At 42.0% G+C, this 15,641-nt stretch overlaps 1 protein-coding gene across 4 annotated transcripts in view; it reads right to left on the bottom strand.

The window, feature by feature from the left end:
* Positions 1–15,641, bottom strand: part of myo18b (myosin XVIIIB) — a 56,615-nt gene that overhangs the window by 14,021 nt on the left and 26,953 nt on the right. For all 4 annotated transcript variants that reach the window (XM_076986512.1, XM_076986510.1, XM_076986509.1 and 1 more), the window contains exons 25-28: positions 7,954–8,043; positions 7,579–7,698; positions 7,027–7,132; positions 6,205–6,329 (exon numbers count right to left, since the gene is read on the bottom strand). In XM_076986512.1, coding sequence (XP_076842627.1) covers positions 6,205–6,329; positions 7,027–7,132; positions 7,579–7,698; positions 7,954–8,043 — 441 coding nt within the window. The remainder of the gene's footprint in view (positions 1–6,204; positions 6,330–7,026; positions 7,133–7,578; positions 7,699–7,953; positions 8,044–15,641) is intronic.

Here is a 15,641-nt window from a genome sequence, read left to right on the forward strand (position 1 = left end):
ATACATTCTGAATGTGTTAAACTTTATTTTCATAATCTTCATCAAGATTTGTACATACAAAGTTCTCTTTGCTGTGCATGCCACCATCTTTTATTTATCTGATTAATGGACAACTTGTAGTCTTCCCCATTCTCAGACACATCACATTAATTTTTAGTTATTAAGCCAGCTCCATTACTCTTTGTTCTGACCACGTTGGAATAAACCAGCTGAGCTAATTAACACAGTCGCGCTGCTCTACTGTTTAAAGTCGGCGCCATTTTAGTTGCTTTGTTCTCTATAGGAGAACTGAAACTACAACTCCCGCCTCCTCACACGCGCACAAGCGCGTGCACACATTACTCTCCTCCCCTTTTTACACACACACACACACACACACACACACTAGATACCCAGTCTTCACTGTAAATGTACTGATCCTTGTTGATGCCGTTTGTTTTAGAATAGTTAGTTTTAAATAAATGTATCATTTATTTTCACCAAATTGTCTGTGTTGATGTCATTCAAAAGTGGTTGTTGCCAAAACCTCCAAAGAATTCATAGTTAAATCCTTCAGATACCAAACCATTAATTACCCTTAGTTAATAACTAAATGTTATGGTTCTGGTATAATTAGAATATGAGACTGATTCTAAATTAATGAGACTGATTAATAATTAAGGTAAAACAAATTATATCTACTTTAAAGGATTAGTAGGTGAAACCCCTACATAATTGGTGCCCCTGCGTGAGGAAGATTTCTGGCTCAACCATATTTGTTTGATATCAACCATATTTTTCATATCACAGGCTTTCAAGCCATTAGAATAGGACCATCTCCAAATTCGCCAGAAGAGGGCGCCAGAGCGCTTCCCAAGTCTTCCTATAGAGGAAAGCTAATACTTGGTAACTACAGTTTGGTGATACCTTGTTCTAATTTGTTTACCATTTGGTTACTATTCACATTCATTGAGCAATCAACTGAAGATCAGTATATTTATTTCACTCATTTAATTTCTGATTACTTCAATAGTAATTCAGTTGCTTTTAACTTGTGTGGCATCCCACTGATTTCCCCTGTACTGCAGAAGTATCAGGATAATTATTTAGCACAGTTATCAGACTTCACTGTTGCAGTCTTTTATCCAGTGTGCTAGTGTTTAGTTGCCGGTACCATAATCATCTTTTGCACAATTCTTTTTACCCCAGTTTCAATTTGGCTTGCCTATCTAGGTATTACCCTTTTACCTGCCCACACTCGCCAGACACAGGATAGCGGCACATTAACTAAGCCAGATTGTACTGAAGCTGACTTGATTTTGTCCTTTTTTTTTTGAGCTAGTCTATAAGTACATTTAGACTAACCATGGCTTTTCTAAAACAGAATACTTGTCAATCTTTGCTTCAGCTCCTTCAGATGCTTGAACCAGGTAGGAAGGATGTTGACAAACCTCTAAAGGACTACTTTGAGGAGACCCCTACCGTTCCAGATGTAGTTTTTAAAATGTTCCTTCTATGTCAGCAGCAGGCTCGCTTAGAAGTAGAGGCACTACGCAAGGAAAATAGACTCCTCAAACAGGATACTGCTAAGCTCAGTTCTGAGGTTGAGAGCCTTCGCCACAACCTCCAACTGACCACTCATGTGCTGAATGACGTGCTCACCGTAATTGAACGTCACACGGGCTTAACAGAAACTGCCCGCCTCCAAAGGGAGAGTGAGCTTGCTCGTGCGAGTGCGCAAGATTTCCTTGCAACTAGATCTGGCACCTCTAGACCTTCTTTATTAGTTACAGTAGAAAGCCCATATAGTCAGCACTCCACAGGTGATGATGCACCTGTCATACATCCTAAGGCCCCGGCTCCAGTCCCCATGAGTCTTAGATTAGATGCAACTAGTTCTTCCTCAGAGTATCCATATGATACTACTGACGGTTCAGCTTCTGAAGCTCAAAGTGAAGCCTCTGTGGAGAATCACCCTCCTAGAGCAGATGCCCTGTCTGCATCCTCTTGCTACGAGTCAGCAGAGCCCTCATACTCGTCCCTAGCTTCTGCCCCCTTACTCTTGAGTAACAAAAAGAGTAATACTAATCCTGCTATGTCTTTTGGCCCTCCTTATTCTCTGCATGATGTCCAGACCAGGGACATCCCGTCGGGTACAACAGCTAGGAAGCCTTACTTAAATGCTGAGCATCATTCCACTGACCCACGCACAGGCTGGCGCAGTGACGTACATGTTCCAGCTTCTTCCTCAAGGAGAAATGCAGGTATTTCTCAACTTGAGATGCGCAAAGGCTCACTGTTGCCCCCTATGGACAGAGACCAGGAAGGTAGAAAGCATGCTGGTGACCATTATCCTCCGCATGATGTCCAGACCAGGGACATCTCATTAGGTACCACAGTTAAGAAGCCTTGTATGAATGCTGAGCATCATTCCACTGACCCACGCACAGGCTGGCACAGTGACGTACATGCTCCAGCTATTTCCTCAAGAGGAAATGCAGAAATTTCCCAACTTGAGATGCACAAAGGCTCACTGTTACCCCCTATAGACACAGAGCAGGACGGCAGAAGGCATGCTGATGTACACCACTGGCAGAACGTACAGACAAGGGACGTCTCACCAGGTAGAGCAGATAACAGGCCTTACTTAAACGCTGAGCATCATTCCACTGACCCACGCACAGGCTGGCACAGTGACGTACATGCTACAGCTTTTTCCTCAAGGAGAAATACAGATATTTCTGAACTTGAGATGCATAAAGGCTCATTACTGCCACCTAGGCACAGAGAGACAGGAGGCAGTAGGCATCCTATTGACCAAGAGTTACACCACTTGGATAGTGAAGGTCCACCTTCCTATTCTAATAGACATGTCCTTGAACATTTCCCTCGGTTAAAGTTACTAGATTCACTAGCCAAGGACATGGAGCCATTCGACCCAGCAAGGTCAAACTACCATGTTGAAGACTACCTCAAAGAAATTGAGTGTAGCCTCTCGGACTTGCCTTATGCAACAGAATGAGAGAAAGTGAAGCTAATTTGGAAAACCACCTCTAGATCAGTTCGCACATTCATAGAATCACAGCCGTTTTCCATTAGGGACAGTTACACTCAGCTATGCAAAGCCCTCGCTGAGGAGTATTCCCCTTATTTTGACGAAGCGTCAGCATTCATGTCAGCCATTAAAATTAAGCACAAGCGTTCAGAGCATCCCAGGGATTACTTTAATCGCTTGAAACAAACATTTTTCCAGGGAAGAAATGGACCAGGTCTCACAGAAGACCGAACCTTCAAATCCCTATTTTTGCACAATCTCCACCCTTGTGTGAGAACCCATGTCACACTTTTAGCACGCCAAGGTGACCTGTCGATGCGTGAGATCAGAAAGACCACGCAGACAGTTTGGGAGACTGTTGTGCAGCCCAGTATGCTTGAAGGAGACTCCAAAGAGCTCCAAGATCCTCCCTATGATTTCCCTGTAAATTCAGACACTGTTCTTTCTGCAGGCCCCTCTCACTACTCTCGTCACAGGGACAGAGCCAAGAGGTGGAAAGAGAGGCAGAACCAGTGGAAGGGGGGGACAGCCATAGATAAGGATCAGTTAGTGGACCTCCAGCCTGAGCCAGGAGGAGGTAGAACTGACATTATATGAAGTTACATGTAAACCTTCAGCCTGTAAACATGTAGCTATGTTTCCAGATCTCTAACCCTTTAAAGGGAGATGTTCCTGGCATCATCTCTGCTCACAGTTCTGCATTCTCAATGCAATAGGTTCTTTACTAAGGGGGGTGTACCCGGCGTTACCTCCTAACTTCTACATTTTACCCCTCACACAGATCTTATTCTCTCCTCTACCAGTATAGCAAGTGTGAGATACTTAAATACTTGTCTATCATGGGATAGGATGAGGCATTACACCTCAGTTAAACCCCCATTTACATTTTACTAGATCTCACAAGAAGCCACACTCTAACTGGACATTAACCCAAATGTTTTAGTCCAGCAAGATCTTTCCTTTAAAGCATTGTTAGGTTTGTTCCAGCCAACAGACTAACACCAACATGTGCTAACTCCACACCTTTCTCCATGCCTGATGTATTTCCTCTTTTCCATCAAAGGCATTTAATCCTGCATGTGACCTTGTTTTCTTATTGTAAAGCCAAGAGAAATCTAAGCCATGCATTAGTATCCTTTCATTGTTTTTCTTGATTTGGTTAACCTTAGTTACTGTTCAAGAACTGCCCAGTAGTGAACTTGTTGCCCAGATGTGTCTCTACAGCGTCTCCCAGCCATCTCATGGATAATGCTATGGGTGGGATGGACAACTTGACTCATGGAATTGATCACCTCCCAGTGGATGCTACAGGGAACAAGGACTGCATGGATAACCTTTTGTGCTCTTCAGGACTGTGACGTCAGCCCCAGTCTGAAGACCAAGGGGGGAATGTAGGTACCATGCTAAACCAGCAGGTGGCAGTACCACTGGCAACACATTGAACAAGCTTGCTTTGACGGAAGTAAGGGTGTGTCTACAGTTCAGGTGTTTAAATACCCTGAACAGCCATTCATCTCTCTCTCTCTGGTTTGACCGACACATAGGTTAGACCTATTAAAGAGAGGCTCCGTAATATCTCTCTCTCTCTCTGGTTTGACCGACACATAGGTTAGACCTATTAAAGAGAGGCTCCGTAATATCTCCCTCTCTCTCTGGTTTGACCGACGCATAGGTTAGACCTATTAAAGAGAGGCTCCGTAATATCTCCTTCTCTCTCTGGTTTGACTGACACCGAGGTTAGACCTATTAAAGAGAGGCTCCGCCACTTCTCTCTCTCTCCGGTTTTCTTTGAGAACACGCGAACTTTGCAACGACTAACAGCAAACAGCTGAAAGTCGTACTACTTAATTAACGAGCCCGAGTTACGGTGCAATCTAACCAGTAACCGATCAACGGTACCGCGACAACAGATTCACCTAACTACTTCAATCAAGCTTGCTAACGCGGCCACATGGACTGAAACAAAGGCGATCAATTCCCTGTTGTTAAACCGTGAACGAGACTCTCATTCCTGGACGATTCCCCAGCACACCTGGACGACATCGCTTTTAATCAACGAGGAGCCTGCGGTGGAAATTCCCTCCTAATTCCAGGAGAATTCAGGGAGGACGAGGAAACCACCCAAAACACTCAACACGTGAGACTCTTACCGCTGGGCATAGTTTATAGAAGGGCAAAGTTACTTGAACTGCAGAGTTAACCAAGTTTTCTGTTAATACATTCTGAATGTTTAACTTTGTCATAAACTTCGTTAAGATTTGTACACACAAGTTCTCCACCTGGCATGCAATCTCCATGTTTTATCTTCTGAATATTTGACAACTTGTAGTTCCCATTCTCAGACACACTACATTAATTTTTGGTTAGTAAGCCAGCGCCATTACTCTTTGTTCTGACCACGTTGGAATAAACCAGCTGAGCTCATTAACATAGTCGCGCTGCTCTACTGTTTAAAGTCGGCGCCATTTTAGTTGCTTTGTTCTCCATAGGAGAACTGAGATTACAACTCCGCCTCCTCACAAGCGCGCACACTTACTCCTCCCCTTTTTTTTTACACACACACACACACACACACACTAGATGCTGAGTCTTCACTGTAAATATACTGATCCATGTTGATGCTCTTTGTGTTTTAGAATAGTTGGTTTTAAATAAATGTATCATTTATTTTCACCAAATTGTCTGTGTTGATGTCATTTAAAAGTGGTTGTTGCCAAAACCTCCAAAGAATTCATTGTTAAATCCTTCAGATACCAAACCATTAATTACCTTTAGTTGATAACTAAACTTGTGGTTCTGGTATAATTAGAATATGAGACTGATTCTAAAATTAATGAGACTGATTAATAATTAAGGTAAAACAAATTATATCTACTTTAAAGGATTAGTAGGTGAAACCCCTACACTGACCTCGGAGGCTGGCACTACACACTCAGTTTTCCCACCTTCTCAAAGACACCAGATGAAGGGCTCGTGAATTAAGAGGACTAGATTTGTAGAATGAGGTCATTCATTTGTGCTGGGGTGTAGGACATTTTCTGTCCTGAAGTGCCCATTGAGCAGGACTGAAGACCCCTGCCTTATATGAAGCACTAAACACTCGTAGCTGAGTGTAAACAGTGGTGGGTGAGATGTGTAGCAGCACGTGTGGGACAGCAGGGCACTCAGACCTTGGCATCCAGAAGTTCCCGCGCCTGCTTCTCAGCCTCCAGACGCTCCTCTGTCTGACGTAGACGTCTGCGCACGAACTCCACCTCTGTCTGTGCACACTCCAGCTGCAGCTGAAGCTCACTCTCTGAACACACACACACACACACACACACACACACACACACACACACAGAATGCAGGTGGGATTACAAAGTTAAGTTTTATTTAAATACAGTTCATTTCCACAAATAATTTAAGATAATTAAATCTAAAATGACCAAATATGCAAAAAGAAAAAAAAACAATAACAGCTGTGGGCTTTCATATTAAAAATGTAAAAATGTCTCCACTATCATGACCTCCATCTTGCATCAAAGGACAATGGGCTGATTGTATATGTTCCTTATTTTGTTCAGGTGAAAGTGGAATGTGGTGTAAAGGCAGTGTGCACCCAGGCCAAACTTCAAACAGCTTGCACGCGGCTGTTTGATGTCCTTTGAAAGGAATACATTGATTTAGGAAATGCCACGACTCTCAGAGGCAGGCAGGAGTCAGGCAGGGTCCAGCGGGAGCCGACTGTGGCCAGACGCTGCTGAAGACCTCTTAACCGGCAGCAGCGTGTCTGAGAGTATAGTCCCATACTCAAGACTGTTGCATCATGGGAGATTAATTCTTTCCCTGTGGTTTCAACCTGGTTCTCTTCAGTCTCTTCAGTCTCAGTGTTGTGTCCGTGTATACCCCAGTAGAAGCAGTGTCACTCTCAAACACACACACACACACACACACACACACACACACACACACACATACACACACACACGCGCGTGCGCAGGAGGGATTACCTGTGGTCACGCCACACAGAGCCTCTTTGCTCGTGGTTTTCTGCTTCTCGTCCTCTAACTGCTTCTCAAGGGCATCCAGCGTAGTTTTACTCTGATCTAATCGTGCCTAAAACACACACCACACACTTTAAAGCAGTTTACACTCATCTTAAACACACACCACACACACGTTAAACCTGTTTACACTCATCTTAAACACACATCACATCACACACTTTAAAGCTGTTTACACTCATCTTAAACACAAACTACACACACTTTGAAGCTGTTTACACTCACCTTAGACACACAAAACACACATGTACTGCAGTATTTTCTCATGGTCTAATCACAGCATTTTAGCATTTTTCCTTAAAATATTGTTGAATGTAAATACACTGACAACAGTGCATCAGATCTTACATCCGTTACCATTTACACCCTTCATACTTTGAGGAGCTTTAATTCAGCCATGTCAGCAATGTGGGGAGGAGGATTCCTCTCTGAGACCTGCAGTTATTATACACCGAGGCAGAGGAGAGACGGGAAGGAAACAGAAGGGCCTGAAGTCACCTGCAAATCCCTGTTTTCCTTGGTGAGGCGGAGTCTCTCTGCTCTCTCTGTGTCTAAGGCCTGGCTCACCGCGTCTCCTCGAAACCTCTCATCACTCAGCTCAGACACCACGGCCGTTACCTGAGCAAGCAGTCATGCATACATACACACACACACACATACACACACAAATACACACATACACACACACAGACACACATGCACACACACACACAGATGCACACACATACACACACATGCAGACACACCCACACACACACACACACACACACACACACACACACACACACACACACACACAAACAGAATGCATTAGCATTGCAGTTACTGTAGTTCATTCATTAAGGACTCTTCATTAACAAACAGGAATCACACCTTAGTCTCCAGGTTGTCTGCTGTCTGTCTCAGTTCATTTCGCTCTTTCTCAGACTTCTCCAGTCGCCTTCGTAGACCGCTGATCTCGTCCTGTAGCATGCAAACATTGAGACTCACAGACTGAACAAAGCTTGTAATGTAACATTTTTAATGAACAATTTAGGATTGAAAACAGGTGGCTTGGGAGCATGCTGTCTATTGTAAAGAGTTTGTACGTCATTGTAAAGAGTCTGTAATACTGCATAGAGATAATGAAGAGTACGAGAATGAGGAAGAGGATGAGCAACCATAATGGATGAGATCAGAGCCACTCTGGTTGACCAAGTGGTCAAGCATGCGTTGGGTTTTCTGGAGGCAAAGAGTCCAACTTTATTTGTGCTGCTACACTGTAGCATCATCCAGACATTTCAAAATGAGAACAGATAAGTGGACCTGTCCTCTATACATACTACATCATGTACTAGACTACCCCTCTATACATACTACATCATGTACTAGACTACCCCTCTATACATACTACATCACGTACTAGACTACCCCTCTATACATACTACATCATGTACTAGACTACCCCTCTATACATACCACATCACGTACTAGACTACCCCTCTATACATACTACATCATGTACTAGACTACCCCTCTATACATACCACATCACGTACTAGACTACCCCTCTATACATACTACATCATGTACTAGACTACCCCTCTATACATACTACATCATGTACTAGACTACCCCTCTATACATACTACATCACGTACTAGACTACCCCTCTATACATACTACATCACGTACTAGACTACCCCTCTATACATACTACATCATGTACTAGACTACCCCTCTATACATACTACATCATGTACTAGACTACCCCTCTATACATACTACATCATGTACCAGACTACCCCTCTATACATACTACATCATGTACTAGACTACCCCTCTATACATACTACATCATGTACTAGACTACCCCTCTATACATACTACATCATGTACTAGACTACCCCTTGGTGGGCGGCTATCCACCTCAGAACAGAAAGAGACCATCGTCGATATGGTCAGAGCAAACAACAGCAACATCCATTCAGTGAGTCTATCTGGACTGGGCCAGTGTGAACCCCTACAGCCAGTGTGGTCCCTACAACACTGTGCACATCATCACCTTCTTCAACACAGAGCACAACACACTCATCCTCCATCACCAGGGGGATGAACCAGAACAGTCCAGGTTTGTTGTCGTCTGGGACAACATAAGTTTGCACCGGGCTGCTCAAGTACAAACTGGTTCACTGATCAACCACGATTTGTTGTGCTTCACCGCCACCAAACTCTTTATTGCTGTTGAATTATTTTTGGCATGGAGGTGGTTGCCTATGGAAGTTTTTCTGTATCAATATTCAAATGAAAATGTAATACGTATTTGCATTTACATGTTCCACTCATACAAGCAACTTTGAGCTCAAAATTCAAATTCAAATGCAATAACTCCATTTACATTTGCAATGTGATGGACATCCATTCACATTTCATTTACACATACATTTTGATGCTTTATATGTGTCTTTATTGAAATGAAAATGTATTTCCCATTTGAATTATCAAGTTCATGTGATCATGCAAAGGTTGTATCAAAATTATAATTAAAATGCTATTCGCTTAATATGCTTTGCATTTCGTGATAACACATTTGAAACTTAATTTTCAACCTCACCACCACGCTAAAAATATGTCAATATTCAAACGTTAATGGAGAAATAGCGCCTCTCCTGTTTGCAATAACATTACGATACCAACAGCGCTCAAACTGTGTCAAAATGCATTTTGAAAGTGCAATCCGAGCAGATTGCATTTTCATTTCCATGGTCTTCCACTATAGTCAAATTATAGTCAAATTAGATTCCACGGCTTCACTTTATTCAGCCAATCAGGTTCCACAGCTTTCCACATCGGGCAGCCAATCAGGACGGGACTACAGCGCAGCAGTACAGGCGAGTTTTTTTTAGACATGGTCACAGAAGCGCTCATTAGATTAATTCAAACGGTAGCAGACGAGTCCTTATGGTGAATTTACACTACATTAGTGTGAAATGTTAATCGATCAAGTGGCAGACATATCAGCCTTATCTGGCGCTGATGTGACTGTTATTGCCAAATTGAGCGCTGTGGCAGAGCAACTGTGTGCCTCAAACTACGGCGGTAGAACGGCCGACCTCCGTGAAGCCTCTCGTGTGATCAGAAACAGAAAACCATTTCTGCTCGTTAATGCTGGTTTATTTAAATAAACATTTGTGCTGTCGTATTTTTAAAGTTATAAAGCGGTAATGCCTCGATGAGTGATGTTATCTAGAATCCCCCAGCGTCCCTGTTTAGTGTGGTTAATGCCACAGACGCGGCATAATTACCTGAACCCGCAGGTAATCCTCTACCAAGCTTTGATCTTTAACGTACTTGTAATCAAGACGCGAGCAGAAATTTTAGAAGCGAGCAAAAAACTGAAACGCGCGCTGAAAACAGGGAAGTGAGCGCACTTAACAGCGCTCGGTTTTCTTGATTTTGCGTGCTCAGTGTGTCTGACTTGCTTGATTGAATCTTATCTTTGCGCTCTCATATTAAAGACCGTAATCTCACTCCATACTACACATTGTGGGTTCATAGATTGTCCTTGTTTGAGTCGAGTGGTCCTTATGTTTTCATGCCTTGGTAAGTCCTTATAGTATAAGCTTTCGTTGTCTACGTTTCATGCCTTTCCCTAGTCAGACTATACCTTTGGGGTTCATAGATTGTGTTTGTTTAATCGAGTGTTCAGTTTACGTTTTTATTATTTGGTCTGTCTTTCGTACGAGTTCTTTTCCTCTACGTTATAGTTTGCCTAGGTCTCAAACTACACCTTATGCCCGGTTCACATTACACGATTTTAGGCTGGTTTTTCAGTCGCCGACTGTTTTTTGTAGAAACTGTGGTCGGAAACTGTGGTCGACAGAAACTGTGGTCGGAGGCAAATCGGCGATCACTCGGCGCTCGCTCAGTCGCGCTCAGTCGTGTAGTGTGAACTGCTGAAAGACGCTCGTCGACTCATCGCAGACGACCGGCAGATATCTAGCATGTTTAATATCTAGCCCAGTCGGCGACTGAGTCGGCAGCAGCGTCTAGCTACAGCCAATGGGAACGCGGAGAGAGAACCGCGGCACCGCTGAAGATATCTCTGAAGAATGTAAAAAACTTTCAAGAATGCTTTCAAAACAGTAACCCAGCAAACACACAAAATCCTCACCTTTCTTACAACTTTACTACAACACTGTGTTTAAGTTATTGTGACAGCACTTATAGTGCGATTGATTATATCTATGTTCACTGCAACGGAGAGACGAAATAATTCTGGCAACTTGGGACTATGGAGTGGTTAAACGGTAAAAAAAATAATAATAACGAAAATGTGGAGTACATGTACATTGTTTTTTTCTTTATGTGGTGTTGCTGAGAGTTTTGTTTTCGTGTTCTCGTGTTTTTGGACGGCAGCCAGATGAGTCGGCGATTCCCCAGTCGTTTAATTCGTGAGCCCGCGTTGCCAATCAGTCATGTAGTGTGAAAGCCACAACAACTGAAAGACTCGCGATTACAGCACAACCAGTCGTGTAGTGCGAACGGCACAAAAACCTGACGACTGAAAAGTCGTGCAGTGTGAACCAGGCATTAGGGATCATAAATCAAGACCAAAAACTCCTGTACTGCAGAGCCAGAAACTATATGGCTCTGTGCTGAGCGTGCTTTAGTCCCGTCCTGATTGGCTCCCTGAGGTGGAAAGGGGAACCCGATTGGCTGAATAAAGTGGAGGGAGGTGGAATCTGATTGGAAGGCTGATGGGATCTAATTTGACTATAATTTGACTATAGTGGAAGACCATGGAAATGAAAATGCAATCTGCTCGGATTGCATTTTCAAGATGCATTTTGACACAGTTTTAGCGCTGTTGGTATCGTAATGTTATTGCAAACAGGGGTGGCGCTATTTCTCCATTAACGTTTGAATATTGACATCTTTTTAGCCTGGTGAATCCGTGTATCATTCGTTCATTTGATATTCAACTTAAAATCAAAATCGGAAAATCAAAAAACCATTCATTATTTTGTTTTTCGTTTTGAATATAAAAACAAAAAAACAAACCAGGCTTGTATTTTTCAGTTTTTTATTTGATGATCCAAACAAAAATAGCAAAATAAAAAAACGGGTTCGGAGCCGAACTTGATTTTGATTTTTTAACTTGACCCATTTGTGTGCCCCGGAAGTTACTGATATGTTTATTCTTCGTGGTCTTCGTTTGTGCGGGAGTGCGCTGCAGTGTTACTTGTTCTACTCTGAGCCTAAACATTGGAACATAGTCTATATTGGTATAGACAACGTGACCATATTGGAACCACATTCTAGATTAATTAAATATTTATTTGAAGGTGGCAAGACGCCTGCAGAGATTTCGTGCACGTTGCAGCAAATGGATATCCAGTGATGATCCGGTGTTAATATTTGTCATTGTGTTTTGTAGTGTTCGTTTACTTTAGTCTCTGCTGTGTTTTCTGTGCCTTGTATTATTTATATAAACGTGTTTTCCTTTCATAATCGCTGTGGTCCTTTATATTCCTTCGTGAGTGTTTCTGTGAAGTGTGTTCTGTATGCCTTGTAAGTTGCGCACTCTCCGTGTGGGCGCGGTTCACTTAGAGCTAGGGTGACCAGACGTCCTCTTTTTCCCGGACATGTCCTACTTTTGAGACCTAAAAAATGTCCGGGGGGAATTTGTTCGACTGCCTCAAACAGAATACATGTACAGTGCAAAAGTGTTTACAAGTGAAAGCACGTGTGTCCGCCGGTTCTACGGCGATGAAACGAAAGTGTACGTTTACGGAGGAGTTAAAGAGAAAAAACGTTCGACACACACACCATCCACCTAAATCATTCACCGATACACCGATGACCCCCACCCAGTACAAAAGGTGTCCTCCTTTTCAGAAACCCAACTCTGGTCACCCTACTAGAGGAGACTAGCTCCGTTAAAGTATGTGCCAGCCCTTTATCGCGATTGTGTCCAACCCACCACGTTACACAGATATTGGTATATTATTTATTTCAGTAATTCCATTCAAAAGATGAAACTTGTATATTATACTCATTCGTTGCACGCCGACTGATATATTTAAGAAAATTTGAATATTGTGAAAAGGTTCAATATTGAAGACAATATTAAATAGCTAATGAACTAAAACTGGTCTCTCAGTCTAGTTCTGTATGCTAGACAGTCATGGGAAAGAAAAACAAGTAGTTATATATATTAAGTGCATCCTAAACAACAACCTACAACTCTTATTACAGGTGCTGTTCATAAAATAAGAATATTATGAAAAGCTATTGAAATAATTAGATAAAAACTCACCACCACTATTAGGTAAGAGGTAGAAATACTCATATCTGAGTTGTAGGTTGCTGGTCATCATGGGCTTAATGTAATACAACTTGTTTGGTGCTGTTCTGATGGACCGTTTAAAAGCTATTGAAATTAAAAGATAAAAACTCACCACCACTATTAGGTAAGAGGTAGAAATACCCATATCTGACTTATAGGTTGTTGCTTAGGATTGCGCTTAATATATAATAGCTTGTTTTATGATCTTATGATGCACCATTTAAAAGCTATTGACATAATTAGACAAAAACTGACCTCCACAAATTGGTGCAAGGTAGAAATACCCATATAAATGTGCCATATTTTGTCAATTGTGATTTTTTTTCACCGCGATCGAAATTTGTCCTCCACTTTTTACCCATCTGTGCAGTTAGAACACACACACACTAGTGATTACTAGGGGGCTGTGGTGCACACGTGCCCAGAGCAGTGGGCAGCCCGGCACCCGGGGAGCAGTTGGGGTTGGGTGCCTTGCTCAAGGGCACCTCAGTCATGGCCTCAAGCCTGGGAATCAAACCCACGACCCTCCGGTCACAAGACCAGTTCCCTACAATCAGGCCATGACTGCCCGTTGTATTACAAGTTGTATTACACAAAGTGCATCCTAAATAACAACTATATACTTTGTGTAATACAACTTGTTTGGTGGTCTTATGATGGACCATTGAAAAGATATTGAAATTATTGAAAAGAAAAAAAAACAGAGTGCGCAGTGCTCTGGGGCCTTTACTACCGCCACTTGCGTCCGTGTTAACGTAATTTGTAGACGGTGCCTTAGACGTCGTAGCGGTCACAATAGTACATTTTAAATAAAATGTTGTATACAACTTAAATATGTATATTCCTGGCGTAAACAAAGTTGTAGATATTTATTTTGCACATTTGGGCACTTATTATTGAAGAAAGAATTCCGAATATGCAAACGTGAAACCAACTTTACCGCAGTCAAACGAAGACCACGAAGAACAACTTCCGGGGCACACAAATGGGTCGAGTTAAAAAATCAAAATCAAGTTCGGCTCCGAATCCGATTTTTAATTTAGCTAGTTTTGTTTGGATCATCAAATAAAAAACTGAAAAATACAAGCCTGATTTGTTTTTTTGTTTTTATATTCAAAACGAAAAACAAAATAATGAACTGTTTTTTTGATTTTCCGATTTTGATTTTCAGTTGAATATCAAATGAACGAATGATACACGGATTCTGGTGGTGAGGTTGAAAATTACGTTTCAAATGTGTTATCACGAAATGCAAAGCATATTAAGCGAATAGCATTTTAATTATAATTTTGAAACAACCTTTGCATGATCACATGAACTTGTTAATTCAAATCGGGAAATACATTTTCATTTCAATAAAGACACATATAAAGCATCAAAATGTATGTGTAAATGAAATGTGAATGGATGTCCATAATCCGTGTATCATTCGTTCATTTGATATTCAACTGAAAATCAAAATCGGAAAATCAAAAAAACAGTTCATTATTTTGTTTTTCGTTTTGAATATAAAAACAAAAAAACAAATCAGGCTTGTATTTTTCAGTTTTTTATTTGATGATCCAAACAAAACTAGCTAAATTAAAAATCGGATTCGGAGCCGAACTTGATTTTGATTTTTTAACTCGACCCATTTGTGTGCCCCGGAAGTTGTTCTTCGTGGTCTTCGTTTGACTGCGGTAAAGTTGGTTTCACGTTTGCATATTCGGAATTCTTTCTTCAATAATAAGTGCCCAAATGTGCAAAATAAATATCTACAACTTTGTTTACGCCAGGAATATACATATTTAAGTTGTATACAACATTTTATTTAAAATGTACTATTGTGACCGCTACGACGTCTAAGGCACCGTCTACAAATTACGTTAACACGGACGCAAGTGGCGGTAGTAAAGGCCCCAGAGCACTGCGCACTCTGTTTTTTTTTCTTTTCAATAATTTCAATATCTTTTCAATGGTCCATCATAAGACCACCAAACAAGTTGTATTACACAAAGTATATAGTTGTTATTTAGGATGCACTTTGTGTAATACAACTTGTAATACAACGGGCAGTCATGGCCTGATTGTAGGGAACTGGTCTTGTGACCGGAGGGTCGTGGGTTTGATTCCCAGGCTTGAGGCCATGACTGAGGTGCCCTTGAGCAAGGCACCCAACCCCAACTGCTCCCCGGGTGCCGGGCTGCCCACTGCTCTGGGCACGTGTGCACCACAGCCCCCTAGTAATCAC

Source organism: Brachyhypopomus gauderio, unplaced genomic scaffold (genome assembly GCF_052324685.1).
Source record: "Brachyhypopomus gauderio isolate BG-103 unplaced genomic scaffold, BGAUD_0.2 sc47, whole genome shotgun sequence".
In the NCBI taxonomy this organism is placed as follows: domain Eukaryota; kingdom Metazoa; phylum Chordata; class Actinopteri; order Gymnotiformes; family Hypopomidae; genus Brachyhypopomus; species Brachyhypopomus gauderio.